Source organism: Bufo bufo, chromosome 6, assembly GCF_905171765.1.
Source record: "Bufo bufo chromosome 6, aBufBuf1.1, whole genome shotgun sequence".
NCBI classification, from domain to species: domain Eukaryota; kingdom Metazoa; phylum Chordata; class Amphibia; order Anura; family Bufonidae; genus Bufo; species Bufo bufo.
Genome location: NC_053394.1, coordinates 134,853,304 through 134,868,479, shown reverse-complemented (window position 1 = coordinate 134,868,479; position 15,176 = coordinate 134,853,304). Strand labels below are relative to the sequence as shown.

The 15,176-nt window shown below is 43.7% G+C and overlaps 1 protein-coding gene across 3 annotated transcripts in view; it reads right to left on the bottom strand.

Moving 5' to 3' along the window:
- LOC121003376 (interferon regulatory factor 4-like) overlaps positions 1-15,176 on the bottom strand; it is a 31,360-nt gene that overhangs the window by 10,254 nt on the left and 5,930 nt on the right. Inside the window, exons 2-5 of one of the 3 annotated variants that reach the window (XM_040435160.1) lie at positions 5,434-5,654; positions 5,102-5,288; positions 4,895-4,962; positions 3,207-3,249 (exon numbers count right to left, since the gene is read on the bottom strand). In XM_040435160.1, the coding sequence (XP_040291094.1) occupies positions 3,207-3,249; positions 4,895-4,962; positions 5,102-5,288; positions 5,434-5,607 (472 nt within the window). In that variant the 5' untranslated portion in view covers positions 5,608-5,654. Of the gene's footprint in view, positions 1-3,206; positions 3,250-4,894; positions 4,963-5,101; positions 5,289-5,433; positions 5,655-15,176 lie in introns of those variants that run through there. The other 2 variants (XM_040435161.1, XM_040435163.1) reach the window with 2 other exon arrangements.

Below are 15,176 nucleotides of genomic sequence, written 5' to 3'. Positions count from 1 at the left end.
CCTTTGACATTGCATAATGCATGTACAGTCGTGGCCAAAAGTTTTGAGAATGACAAAAATATTAGTTTTCACAGAGTTTGCTGCTAAACTGCTTTTAGATCTTTGTTTCAGTTGTTTCTGTGATGTAGTGAAATATAATTACACGCACTTCATACGTTTCAAAGGCTTTTATCGACAATTACATGACATTTAGGCCTCATGCACACGACCGTATTTTTTCACGGTCCGCAAAATGGGGTTCCGTTGGTCCATGATCCGTGACCGTTTTTTCGTCCGTGGGTCTTCCTTGATTTTTGGAGGATCCACGGACATGAAAAAAGAGTTGTTTTGGTGTCCGCCTGGCCGTGCGGAGCCAAACGGATCCGTCCTGAATTACAATGCAAGTCAATGGGGACGGATCCGTTTGTCGTTGACACAATATGGTGCAGTTTCAAATGGATCCGTCCCCCATTGACTTTCAATGTAAAGTCAGGAGTTAATATACCATAGGATCGGAGTTTTCTCCAATCCGATGGTATATTTTAACTTGAAGCGTCCCCATCACCATGGGAACACCTCTATGTTAGAATATACTGTCGGATATGAGTTAGATCGTGAAACTCATATCCGACAGTATATTCTAACACAGAGGCGTTCCCATAGTGATGGGGACGCTTCTAGTTAGAATATACTACGAACTGTGTACATGACTGCCCCCTGCTGCCTGGCAGCCCCTGATCTCTTATAGGGGGCTATGATATGCACAATTAACCCCTCAGGTGCAGCACCTGAGGGGTTAATTGTGCGGATCACAGCCCCCTGTAAGAGATCGGGTGCTGCCAGGCAGCAGGGGGCAGTCATGTAAACAGTTTGTAGTATATTCTAACTAGAAGCGTCCCCATCACTATGGGAACGCCTCTGTGTTAGAATATACTGTCGGATATGAGTTTTCACGAAGTGAAAACTCATCTCTGAAAAAGCTTTTATGCAGACGGATCTTCAGATCCGTCTGTATGAAAGTAACCTACGGCCACGGATCACGGACGCGGATGCCAATCTTGTGTGCATCCGTGTTCTTTCACGGACCCATTGACTTGAATGGGTCCGTGAACCGTTGTCCGTCAAAAAAATAGGACAGGTCATATTTTTTTGACGGACAGGAAACATGGATCACGGATGCGTCTGCAAAACAGTGCATTTTCCGATTTTTCCACGGACCCATTGAAAGTCAATGGGTCCGCGAAAAAAAATGGAAAACGGCACAACGGCCATGGATGCACACAACGGTCGTGTGCATGAGGCCTTATGCAAAGAGTCAGTATTTGCAGTGTTGGCCCTTCTTTTTCAGGACCTCTGCAATTCAACTGGGCATGCTCTCAATCAAATTCTGGGCCAATTCCTGGCTGATAGCAACTCATTCTTTCATAATCACTTCTTGGAGTTTGTCAGAATTAGTGGGTTTTTGTTTGTCCACCCGCCTCTTGAGGATTGACCACAAGTTCTCAATGGGATTAAGATCTGGGGAGTTTCCAGGCCATGGACCCAAAATGTCAACGTTTTGGTCCCCGAGCCACTTAGTTATCACTTTTGTGGCTGGAAAATGCATTGTTCTTCACCAAACTGTTGTTGGATTGTTGGAAGAAGTTGCTGTTGGAGGGTGTTTTGGTACCATTCTTTATTCATGGATGTGCTTTTGGGCAAAATTGTGAGTGAGCCCACTCCCTTGGAGGAGAAGCAACCCCACACATGAATGGTCTCAGGATGCTTTACTGTTGGCATGACACAGGACTGATGGTAGCGCTCACCTTTTCTTCTCCGGACAAGCCTTTTTCCAGATGCCCCAAACAATCGGAAAGAGGCTTCATCGAAGAATATACCTTTGCCCCAGTCCTCAGCAGTCCATTCACCATACTTTCTGCAGAAGATCAATCTGTCCCTGATGTTTTTTTTGGAGAGAAGTGGCTTCTTTGCTGCCCTTTATGACACCAGGCCATCTTCCAAAAGTCTTCGCCTCACTGTGCGTGCAGATGCGCTCACACCTGCCTGCTGCCATTCCTGAGCAAGCTCTGCACTGGTGGCACTCCGATCCCGCAGCTGAATCCTCTTTAGGAGACGATCCTGGCGCTTGCTGGACTTTCTTGGACGCCCTGAAGCCTTCTTAACAAGAATTGAACCTCTTTCCTTGAAGTTCTTGATGATCCTATAAATTGTTGATTGAGGTGCAATCTTAGTAGCCACAATATCCTTGCCTGTGAAGCCATTTTTATGCAACGCAATGATGGCTGCACGCGTTTCTTTGCAGGTCACCATGATTAACAATGGAAGAACAATGATTTCAAGCATCACCCTCCTTTTAACATGTCAAGTCTGCCATTTTAACCCAATCAGCCTGACATAATGATCTCCAGCCTTGTGCTCGTCAACATTCTCACCTGAATTAACAAGACGATTACTGAAATGATCTCAGCAGGTCCTTTAATGACAGCAATGAAATGCAGTGGAAAGATTTTTTGGGGATTAAGTTAATTTTCATGACAAAGAAGGACTATGCAATTCATCTGATCACTCTTCATAACATTCTGGAGTATATGCAAATTGCTATTATAAAAACTTAAGCAGCAACTTTTCCAATTTCCAATATTTATGTAATTCTTAAAACTTTAGGCCACGACTGTATGTACTCTGTGGCCGATGTATGATAATATGAGGACTTCGAGCCCTGGACTAATATTTCATTAACCCCACTGGTCCCTGATGCTGATTGAGATGAGATTTCTTTCCAGATCTGTTGCAAGATTCTCGAGTTGTACTACGATATTAATGTATCCCCTGCGTGGGATGTACCCCTGATTTATTCTGATGTAACATGCCTTTCTTGTTAAACTTCAATAAAAAAACGAGTTTAAAAAAAAATATGTAATAGATCTTGAGTGTTGTCCCCCCTGCTGAGTAATGCAAAAAAAATTTGCTTTTCAAGGCAATGAAAGGGGTTGTCTTATTAAGAAAACCCCTGTCCATATGCCCTGTTGTAGATTCAGTCTTCCCATGCATTATGGTCAGCCATTCATTTGGCAGTTGAAGAGGAAATAAAGTGTAGTCTAATGAGGATTTCCCTGTTGATTTTGGCCAAATCGCAGGTAGGTTGTAGAATGTAGAGTAGACCTAGGAGGCTTTCTATCTAAATGGGGGTTGTTTTTGTGAGATAGTCCCTTTCAACACAGCCTCACCTCCTTCCAATGGGCTGCTTGGACTTTTCAGCTGATTTTCTACCTATAGGTGAGAAATAAGGACAGGAATAAATTACTCATGATATGGAACTAAAGAAAAAAAGAGATCAATAATAACTCAAAAATAATACTGAGTTAAGAGCTGGTATATGCATTTCTCCCTTTTTTGGTTCTATATTTCATGCAAAAAAGAAGACCTTTGAAGGTCCCAGGACACCTTTTCTCCATCCAACACTTTCATATTCTATGGCAGATGAGTCAACCCCTTTAAAGGAGTTCTCTGGTCATGATTTGAAATGGGCGCCAGCAATCTGCCCTTGAATGTGAGCAGGACTGCTTGTTTCCACTTGCAGAACTGCCTAGCAGGGTGAAGGAACGGGTCCTCACTACACTGCCCAATAATATATGGTAATGATGTGATCCTGTCTATGATATGTCATCATGACTGAACAGCGTGGCAGGAAAACTCACCAATATGTAGTAAATGCAAGTGCCAGAGCATGGTGTATAGTGAGACCCCCGACCCCTCTCTCCCCCACGAGACAGTTCTGCAAGTGATGTACCCCTTTAAAATGAAGGTGGTACATTGAATAGGTTAGGTGAAGAATGACTTAAAGGGGATGTCTCACTTCAGCAAATGGCATTTATCATGTAGATAAAGTTAATACAAGCCACTCACTAATGTATGGGTGATTGTCCATATTGTCTCCTTTGTTGAGTTGATTCATTTTTCCATCACATTATATACTGCTCATATCCAGGGGTTATGACCACCCTGTAATTCATCAGCAGTGGGCGTGCTTACACCCTGTAGGAAAAAATGTCGGCCTATGCGCACTCCCATGGTCTCGGCCACCAGAAAGGTCAGAGCCTTTTCCTATAGTGTATGAAAAATGACATTTATCACGTACAGAAAGTAAATACAAGGCACTTACTAATGTATTATTTCCAAGGGTTATGACCCCCACTGCAGGATTAAAGGCTGGCGCTTTTTCCTATGGAGTGCAAGTACAACCACCACTGCTGGATTACAGGGTGGTTGTAACCCCTGGATATGAGCAGTATATAAGTGATGGAAAAATGAATCAAGCCAGCAAAAGAGTCAATATGGACAATCACAATACATTAGTAAGTGCCTTGTATTAACTTTTTTAACATTATAAATGCCATTTGCTTAAGGGAAACAACTCCTTTAAAGGGGTTGTGTCACAAAACATATTCTATTTTTCAAACCAGAACCTGGATCTGAATACTTTTGTAATTGCATGTAATTAAAAATTTTGTAGGGCCACTGAGGTATTTAATGAAATGTATCTGTATAGTGCCACCTGCTGTCTGTTCTTTTTGGGATTTTTTTTGTCCATCTCACTGAGCTGGTCAAACGAGTCTTCAACTGCCACGAGCCATATGTTCTATTAGAAGCTGTGGCAGTTACAGGAAGTTAGCTGCAGCAGAAAGGACACCCCCTCCCCCCCCTTCCCCTTCCCGTGAGCTGCCTGGCTAAAGGTATTCTAGCAGAGAAATCGGAGCAGTGAATGTGGAGATCTCTGGACCCATGAGAGGTACAGGGCTGGTTCTAGCTTTGTTAGAAAGGTATTGTCATGTACTATATGATGTCTGATTTTCATTTTTTACATCAATCATGGCATAACCCCTTTAAGTAATGATTAGAAGTAAACTTTAAATACTTTTACCATGGTTTTCCTAGGTGGTACTTCTTTCTGCCGGTTCTTGGTTGCTTCTTTGGACCCCTCATCTAAAATACATTTAGTTCCAAAAAGTTTAATATAGGCGAAAAATAATACCTAAAGGACTGTTTGTGTTATTTTAAGTTGATTGACTAAACTCTAGATACCTCTCATGGGTTCCTCACCAAAAACACGAAAGAAACTTACAGGTTTTCTCTTTAGGTTCAGACACAATGCTATATAGTTTGTAGGGTTCACCAATGTCTTGACAGCTCTCCATGACCTCCTTAAAGTCTGGACTTTTGTTAAGAGCACACCGGAGTCTTGTCTTCCAAACTGAAGGGTCCTCCTTGATGGATCCATCTTGAAACTTTCCCTTATGAACAGCCCAGGCCTTTCAAAGCAAAGAAGACACTTTATACTATAGGTCAATGCAGACCACTCGGCATGAAGGGTTGTCATTATAGGATGTACATATCTGCCAAATGATCACAGCCAGTAGTAGAGGTGCATGCTTCTGAAGCTTGTACATGTCTTACCCTGAATAAGGCAGCATCTTCTTCCTCCTTGTAGTTATGTTTGGAGGCATGCTTCCATGGAATTCTGAACATTGTTTTCTCCTGATTTTCCCACCGGAGACCAGGATAATTGCCACTGTCTATCTGAAGTATGAGCCACTCCTTCAGTCTCAAAGGTGGAGTTCTTCCACTCATCTTCTGGCCAAAACAATCGGAATCTCCAATTCTTCCAATGGTAAGACCTGAGAATAGGAGTCCTTTTAGATGGGTCAATACCCAAGCAATTATCAGGAACAAACTGTTGAACAGAGGGGAGAGCTGCATTTGCATGCAGCAATCATCCCCTCTGTAGGGAGACCAACGGCCATTACTGCTATTGTTTATCCCCAAACAATCATTAAGGTGCTGCAAAGTTGGCATGTTTTCTCCTCTCTAAAAGTTTATTTCCTTCTCTTCACAAACCCCCTTACATCTCTCCCCAAAATCTGCCTTTACCTGTCTAAAACACGTATCCTTTCTCTGCAGAACCCCCCTTTAAACTCTCCTGAACCTCTCATCCAGTCTTCTTTCTCTTAGCCAGAGCTTTGCCTAAAGAGGACCTCTAACCTCTCCTAACTTGTCTGTACTTGCATTCCCCAAGTAATAATTCTGGGGCATCTATTCTTATGACTTTGTGATGTGGTATTCCTTTATTATTCCTCCTGCAAGTTATGAATGGAACACACAGACATGTTTGGCCGAGCCAAATGTTTATGCGTATGGAGAAGACGAAAGGGAGATGGGATAGATATTAAATCTATCCCATCTCCCTGCCTGGGCAGCTTAAATAGGTTGTCTCACTTCAGAAAATGACACTTATCACGTAGAGAAAGTTAATACAAGGCACTTACTAATGTATTGTGATTCTCCATATTGCCTCCTTTGCTGGCTTGATTCATTTTTCCATCACATTATACAAAGCTCGTTTCCATGGTTACAACCACCCTGCAATCCAGCAGTGGTGGCCGTGCTTGCACACTATATGAAAAAGTGCACATAAGCACGCATGCGCAGCAGGTCCCATCCTGGCCACCTTGTATCTGTGTTGCAACAGTGGTCATAACCCCTGGAAACAAGCTGTGTATAATACGATGGAAAAATGAATCCAGCCAGCAGAGGATGCAATATGGGCAATCCCAATACATTAGTAAGTGCTAGCTACAAGACAAATGCCATTTGCTGAAGTGAAACAACCTCTTTCAGATCCATAACCTTTCTATTTCCCTAGAACCTCCACTTTTATGTTCATAGCCCTCTCTTTAGCTTTTGAGACGTCATTCCTTTATCCGCAATCTTCCCTTTGCCTTAAAAACCCCATTCCTTCACCCACCACCTTCTCTTTACCATAGAGCCTACATTAAAATTAGAAGAAAGAAAAACTGGACAGATTTACTAATGTTATAGATGGCATAAGCTTAGCCAGGCTGTGAAGACCTGCAGCAGATTTATCACAGGGGCTCAGGCTGGATGATACATCTGGTGCAGGGATAGACACTCAGGGATCTCAAGTCTCATAGCGGCTCCCTGACACCTGCATGTGAAACAATATATCGAAAGGTTTACTGATAGCAGAGCAGAGAGATAAGAGAAGTGACAGATGATACAGAGTTTAGATTACAGGTTGAATTAACCCTTTAGGGTCAAATTGGCTTCTCAAGGAGATATATATGTTAAAGGAATCTCTTCTTCTGTCTCATTCAGTAGCTATAGAACTATTGAGAGAGATGTATTTTTTTTAAATACATTTACACATTTAACCCTCCATTTTAATTATATTATTTACCCCAGTGTTAAATTCACCCCCTGGATGCTTGTTTTTTTACTACAGTGGGGTAGATAATTACACACAGGGTTTTAAAGAATAAACTTCCTGACTCAGACCAAGAGCCGACTCAGCGAGTCAGCAAGTGAATTGAAGCATCCGCGCATGCGCATTGCGCAACCTAAGCTTCGGTTCACTTGCTTCTTGTCAGCTCAGCGAATAAACCGAAGATTCGATTCATGATTCGGTTCATTTGAATGAACTGATTCAAATGAACCGATTCATGTGAAAGATCCGAACTTCCCATCTCTAGTTTACTCGCAGTAAACCTTTCCGGCAACCTGTAACAGTGTCCCCTTCTCGGCGCGTGCGCACAGTGCAAGAAGAAGCCTATGCCAGCAGTCCGCAACGGCGCATCAGGCTGAGCCTGTGCGCACGCGCGGGATCTCAAAGCGGGAGGAGGGAGAGGCGGCACTGAGGAGTAGAAGGCGGCGCTGGGCACGAACGGCGATGCGTGCGGTCGGGCACCATGCATCCACAGACCTCCCCTGCTTGGGCACCTTAATTCAATGATTGACAGGTTAGTAAAACCTGTTTTTCCGCAGAATAAAGCCACAAATAGCTTTTATAAGGCCACCTTAGAAATCAGAATGCTACCCTGGACATGAGCAGATGTTTAGCTCACAGGGCTTATAGGTGGTGACAGAATCCCTTTAATCATATACATAAATATGATAATTTGGGACAGGGTAATGAGCCCAGTCCTCCACACCATAGAGCAAAGTGTGCAGATACTGCATATGTTTGGAAAATGTAATAAAAAGTTTGTGAAAGAAAAAAAAAAGAAAACCTCCCTGAAATGAGAAGTGCACCTCCCTGAAATGAGTTTTTGCAGGTTGGGATGTCTGGACATTTCTGTCTCACTATACCAACTATTGGTTAGAGATGTCCCGAACTATTCGCCGGCGAACAGTTCCCGGCGAACATCGCTTGTTCGCCGAGGCGGGCGAACGTATGCTATGTTCGGTCCGCCCCCTATACATCATCATTGAGCAAACTTTGACCCTCTACCTCACAGTCAGCAGACACATTACAGCCAATTAGCAGCATACCCTCCCAGACCCTCCCACCTCCTATCAGGGTTAATTGTGCGTATCACAGCCCCCTGTAAGAGATCAGGGGCTGCCAGGCAGCAGGGGGCAGTCATGTACACAGTTCTCAGTATATTCTAACTAGAAGCGTCCCCATCTTATGGGAACGCCTCTGTGTTAGAATATACTGTCGGATTTGAGTTTCACGATGTAACTCAAATCCGATGGTATATTCTAACATAGAGGCGTTCCCATGGTGATGGGGACGCTTCAAGTTAAAATATACCATCGGATTGGAGAAAACTCTGATCCTATGATATATTAACTCCTGACTTTACATTGAAAGTCAATGGGGGACGGATCCGTTTGAAATTGCACCATATTGTGTCAACGTCAAACGGATCCGTCCCCATTGACTTGCATTGTAATTCAGGATGGATCCGTTTGGCTCCGCACGGCCAGGCGGACACCAAAACGACATTTTTTTCATGTCCGTGGATCCTCCAAAAATCAAGGAAGACCCACGGACGATAAAACGGTCACGGATCACGGACCAACGGAGGTCTTAGTGAGAGGAGGGACAGAGCAGCTGCTGCTGATTTAATAGGAAAATCGATAGCTAGGCCAGTGTATTCAGTGTCCACTCCAGTCCTCAAAGACTCATCTGATCTGCTGTAAGGACAGCACCCCAAAAAGCCCTTTTTAGGGCTAGTACATCAGTCTGCTTTTTTTTTTTTCTCTGTAATCTAATTGCAGTTGCCTGCCAGCGTGTGTGTCAGGCCTACAGCGTGTACTGTGCCCACTACTGCCAGTGCCCAGTGCCACCACTCATATCTGGTGTCACAGTAGCTTGCATTTAAAAAAAAACAACTTTTTTCACTGTAATCTAATTGCAGTTGCCTGCAAGCATGTGTGTCAGGCCTACAGCATCTACTGTGCCCACTACTGCCAGTGCCCAGTGCCACCACTCATATCTGGTGTCACAGTAGCTTGCATTTAACCACCTCCGGACCGCCTAACGCACAGACGCGTCCGGAAGGTGGTTGATTCATTCCTCGTAGACGCATATACGCGTCATCTCGCGAGACGCGAGATTTCCTGTGAACGCGCGCACACAGGCGCGCGCGCTCACAGGAACGGAAGGTAAGCGAGTGGATCTCCAGCCTGCCAGCGGCGATCGTTCGCTGGCAGGCTGGAGATGCGATTTTTTTAACCCCTAACAGGTATATTAGACGCTGTTTTGATAACAGCGTCTAATATACCTGCTACCTGGTCCTCTGGTGGTCCCCCAGAGGACACAGGTAGCTCAGTAATATGTTGCACCAAGCACCACTACACTACACCCCCCCCCCTGTCACTTATTAACCCCTTATTCACCCTTGATCACCCTATATAGACTCCCTGATCACCCCCCTGTCATTGATCACCCCCTTGTAAGGCTCCATTCAGAGGTCAGTATGAATTTTACGGATCCACTGATAGATGGATCGGATCCGCAAAACACATACGGACGTCTGAATGGAGCCTTACAGGGGAGTGATCAATGACGGAGGTGATCACCCCATATAGACTCCCTGATCACCCCCCTGTCATTGATCACCCCCCTGTCATTGATCACCCCCCTGTAAGGCTCCATTCAGACGTCCGTATGAATTTTACGGATCCACTGATAGATGGATCGGATCCGCAAAACACATACGGACGTCTGAATGGAGCCTTACAGGGGAGTGATCAATGACGGAGGTGATCACCCCATATAGACTCCCTGATCACCCCCCTGTCATTGATCACCCCCCTGTCATTGATCACCCCCCTGTAAGGCTCCATTCAGACGTCCGTATGATTTTTACGGATCCACTGATAGATGGATCGGATCCGCAAAACACATACGGACGTCTGAATGGAGCCTTACAGGGGAGTGATCAATGACGGAGGTGATCACCCCATATAGACTCCCTGATCACCCCCCTGTCATTGATCACCCCCCTGTAAGGCTGCATTCAGATGTCCGTATGATTTTTACGGATCCACTGATACATGGATCGGATCCGCAAAACACATACGGACATCTGAATGGAGCCTTATAGGGGGGGTGATCAATGACAGGGGGGTGATCACCCCATATAGACTCCCTGATCACCCCCCCTGTCATTGATCACCCCCCTGTCATTGATCACCCCCCTGTAATGCTGCATTCAGATGTCCGTATGATTTTTACGGATCCACTGATACATGGATCGGATCCGCAAAACACATACGGACATCTGAATGAAGCCTTATAGGGGGGTGATCAATGACAAGGGGGTGATCACCCCATATAGACTCCCTGATCACCCCCCTGTCATTGATCACCCCCCTGTCATTGATCACCCCCCTGTAAGGCTCCATTCAGACATTTTTTTGGCCCAAGTTAGCGGAAATTATAATTTTTTTTTCTTACAAAGTCTCATATTCCACTAACTTGTGTCGAAAAATAAAATCTCACATGAACTCACCATACCCCTCACGGAATCCAAATGCGTAAACATTTTTAGACATTTGGATCCCAGACTTCTTCTCACGCTTTAGGGCCCCTAGAATGCCAGGGCAGTATAAATACCCCACATGTGACCCCATTTCGGAAAGAAGACACCCCAAGGTATTCCGTGAGGGGCATATTGAGTCCATGAAAGATTGAAATTTTTGTCCCAAGTTAGCGGAAAGGGAGACTTTGTGAGAAAAAATAAATAAATATCAATTTCCGCTAACTTGTGCCAAAAAAATAATAATGCCCCTCATTGAATACCTTGGGGTGTCTTCTTTCCAAAATGGGGTCACATGTGGGGTATTTATAGTGCCCTGGCATTCTAGGGGCCCTAAAGCGTGAGAAGAAGTCTGGGATCCAAATGTCTAAAAATGCCCTCATAAAATGAATGTGGGCCCCTTTGCGCATCTAGGCTGCAAAAAAGTGTCACACATGTGGTATCGCCGTACTCAGGAGAAGTTGGGCAATGTGTTTTGGGGTGTCATTTTACATATACCCATGCTGGGTGAGATAAATATCTTGGTCAAATGCCAACTTTGTATAAAAAATGGGAAAAGTTGTCTTTTGCCGAGATATTTCTCTCACCCAGCATGAGTATATGTAAAAAGACACCCCAAAACACATTGCCCAACTTCTCCTGAATACGGCGATACCACATGTGTGACACTTTTTTGCAGCCTCGGTGGGCAAAGGGGCCCACATTCCAAAGAGCACCTTTAGGATTTCACAGGTCATTTACCTACTTACCACACATTAGGGCCCCTGGAAAATGCCAGGGCAGTATAACTACCCCACAAGTGACCCCATTTTGGAAAGAAGACACCCCAAGGTATTCCGTGAGGGGCATGGCGAGTTCCTAGAATTTTATATTTTTTGTCACAAGTTAGCGGAAAATGATGATTTTTTTTTTTTTTTTCCTTACAAAGTCTCATATTCCACTAACTTGTGACAAAAAATAAAAACTTCCATGAACTCACTATGCCCATCACGAAATACCTTGGGGTGTCTTCTTTCCAAAATGGGGTCACTTGTGGGGTAGCTATACTGCCCTGGCATTTTAGGGGCCGAATGCGTGAGAAGTGGTTTGAAATCAAAATCTGTAAAAAATGGCCTGTGAAATCCGAAAGGTGCTCTTTGGAATGTGGGCCCCTTTGCCCACCTAGGCTGCAAAAAAGTGTCACACATCTGGTATCCCCGTACTCAGGAGAAGTTTAGCAATGTGTTTTGGGGTGTCATTTTACATATACCCATGCTGGGTGAGAGAAATATCTTGGCAAAAGACAACTTTTCCCATTTTTTTATACAAAGTTGTCTTTTGCCGAGATATTTCTCTCACCCAGCATGAGTATATGTAAAATGACACCCCAAAACACATTCCCAAACTTCTCCTGAGTACGGAGATACCACATGTGTGACACTTTTTTGCAGCCTAGGTGGGCAAAGGGGCCCATATTCCAAAGAGCACCTTTCGGATTTCACCGGCCAATTTTTACAGATTTTGATTTCAAACAACTTACCAGACATTTGGGCCCCTAGAATGCCAGGGCAGTATAACTACCCCACAAGTGACCCCATTTTGGAAAGAAGACACCCCAAGGTATTCGCTGATGGGCATAGTGAGTTCATGGAAGTTTTTATTTTTTGTCACAAGTTAGTGGAATATGAGACTTTGTAAGGAAAAAAAAAAAAAAATCATCATTTTCCGCTGACTTGTGACAAAAAATAAAAAGTTCTATGAACTCACTATGCCCAACAGCGAATACCTTAGGGTGTCTACTTTCCGAAATGGGGTCATTTGTGGGGTGTTTGTACTGACTGGCCATTGTAGAACCTCAGGAAACATGACAGGTGCTCAGAAAGTCAGAGCTGCTTCAAAAATCGGAAATTCACATTTTTGTACCATAGTTTGTAAACGCTATAACTTTTACCCAAACCATTTTTTTTTACCCAAACCATTTTTTTTTTATCAGAAACATGTAGAACAATAAATTTAGAGCAAAATTTATATATGGATGTCGTTTTTTTTGCAATATTTTACAACTGAAAGTGAAAAATTTCATTTTTTTGCAAAAAAATCGTTAAATTTCGATTAATAACAAAAAAAGTAAAAATGTCAGCAGCAATGAAATACCACCAAATGAAAGCTCTATTAGTGAGAAGAAAAGGAGGTAAAATCCATTTGGGTGGTAAGTTGCATGACCGAGCAATAAACGGTGAAAGTAGTGTAGGTCAGAAGTGTAAAAAGTGGCCTGGTCATTAAGGGTGTTTAAGCTATAGGGGCTGAGGTGGTTAAAAAAACAAAAACTTTTTTCACTGTAATCTAATCGCAGTTGCCCACAAGCGTGTGTGTCAGGCCTACAGCGTGTACTGTGCCCACTACTGCCAGTGCCCAGTGCCACCACTCATATCTGGTGTCACAGTAGCTTGCATTTAAAAAAACAAAAAACTTTTTTCACTGTAATCTAAATGCAGTTGCCTGCAAGCATGTGTGTCAGGCCTACAGCATCTACTGTGCCCACTACTGCCAGTGCCCAGTGCCACCACTCATATCTGGTGTCACAGTAGCTTGCATTTAAAAAAAAAATAAAAAATTCACTGTAATCTAATTGCAGTTGCCTGCAAGCGTGTGTGTCAGGCCTACAGTGTGTACTCTGCCCACTACTGACAGTGCCCAGTGCTACCACTCATATCTGGTGTCACAGTAGCTTGCATTTAAAAAAAAATAAAAAATATTTCACTGTAATCTAATTGCAGTTGCCTGCAAGCATGTGTGTCAGGCTTACAGCGTGTACTGTGCCCACTACTGCCAGTGCCCAGTTGCACCACTCATATCTGGTGTCACAGTAGCTTGCATTTAAAAATAAAAAACAATTTTTCCACTGTAATATAATTACAGTTACCTGCAAGCGTGTGTGTCAGGCCTACAGTGTGTACTGTGCCTACTACTGCCAGTGCCCAGTGCCACCACTCATATCTGGTGTCACAGTAGCTTGCATTTAAAAAAAACAAAAAAAATGTCACTGTAATCTAATTGCAGTTGCCTGCAAGCGTGTGTGTCAGTCCTACAACGTGTACTGTGCCCACTACTGCCAGTGCCCAGTGCCACCACTCATATCTGGTGTCACAGTAGCTTGCATTTAAAAAATAAAAACAATTTTTTCACTGTAATCTAATTGCAGTTGCCTGCAAGCGTGTGTATCAGGCCTACAACGTGTACTGTGCCCACTACTACCAGTGCACAGTGCCACCACTCATATCTGGTGTCACAGTAGCTTGCATTTAAAAAAAACAAAACCTTTTTTCACTGTAATCTAATTGCAGTTGCCTGCAAGCATGTGTGTCAGGCCTACAGCGTGTACTGTGCCCACTACTGCCAGTGCCCAGTGCCACCACTCATATCTGGTGTCACAGTAGCTTGCATTTAAAAAACAACATTTTTTTCACTGTAATATAATTACAGTTGCCTGCAAGCGTGTGTGTCAGGCCTACAGCGTGTACTGTGCCCACTACTGCCAGTGCCCAGTTGCACCACTCATATCTGGTGTCACAATAGCTTGCATTTAAAAATAAAAAACAATTTTTTCACTGTAATATAACTACAGTTGCCTGCAAGCGTGTGTGTCAGGCCTACAGCGTGTACTGTGCCCATTACTGCCAGTGCCCAGTTGCACCACTCATATCTGGTGTCACAGTAGCTTGCATTTAAAAAAAATAAATAAATTTTCACTGTAATATAATTACAGTTGTCTGCAAGCGTGTGTGTCAGGCCTACAGTGTGTACTGTGCCCACTACTGCCAGTGCCCAGTGTTACCACTCATATCTGGTGTCACAGTAGCTTGTATTTTAAAAATATAAATACATTTTCACTGTAATCTAATCGCAGTTGCCTGCAAGCGTGTGTGTCAGGCCTACAGCGTGTACTGTGCCCACTACTGCCAGTGCCCAGTGCCACCACTCATATCTGGTGTCACAGTAGCTTGCATTTAAAAAATATAAATACATTTTCACTGTAATCTAATCGCAGTTGCCTGCAAGCGTGTGTGTCAGGCCTACAGCGTGTACTGTGCCCACTACTGCCAGTGCCCAGTGCCACCACTCATATCTGGTGTCACAGTAGCTTGCATTTAAAAATAAAAAACTATTTTTTCACTGTAATATAATTACAGTTGCCTGCAAGGGTGTGTGTCAGGCCTACAGCGTGTACTGTGCCCACTACTGCCAGTGCCCAGTTGCACCACTCATATCTGGTGTCACAGTAGCTTGCATTTAAAAATAAAAAACAATTTTTTCACTGTAATATAATTGCAGTTGCCTCCAAGCGTGTGTTTGTCAGGCCGACAGTGTGTA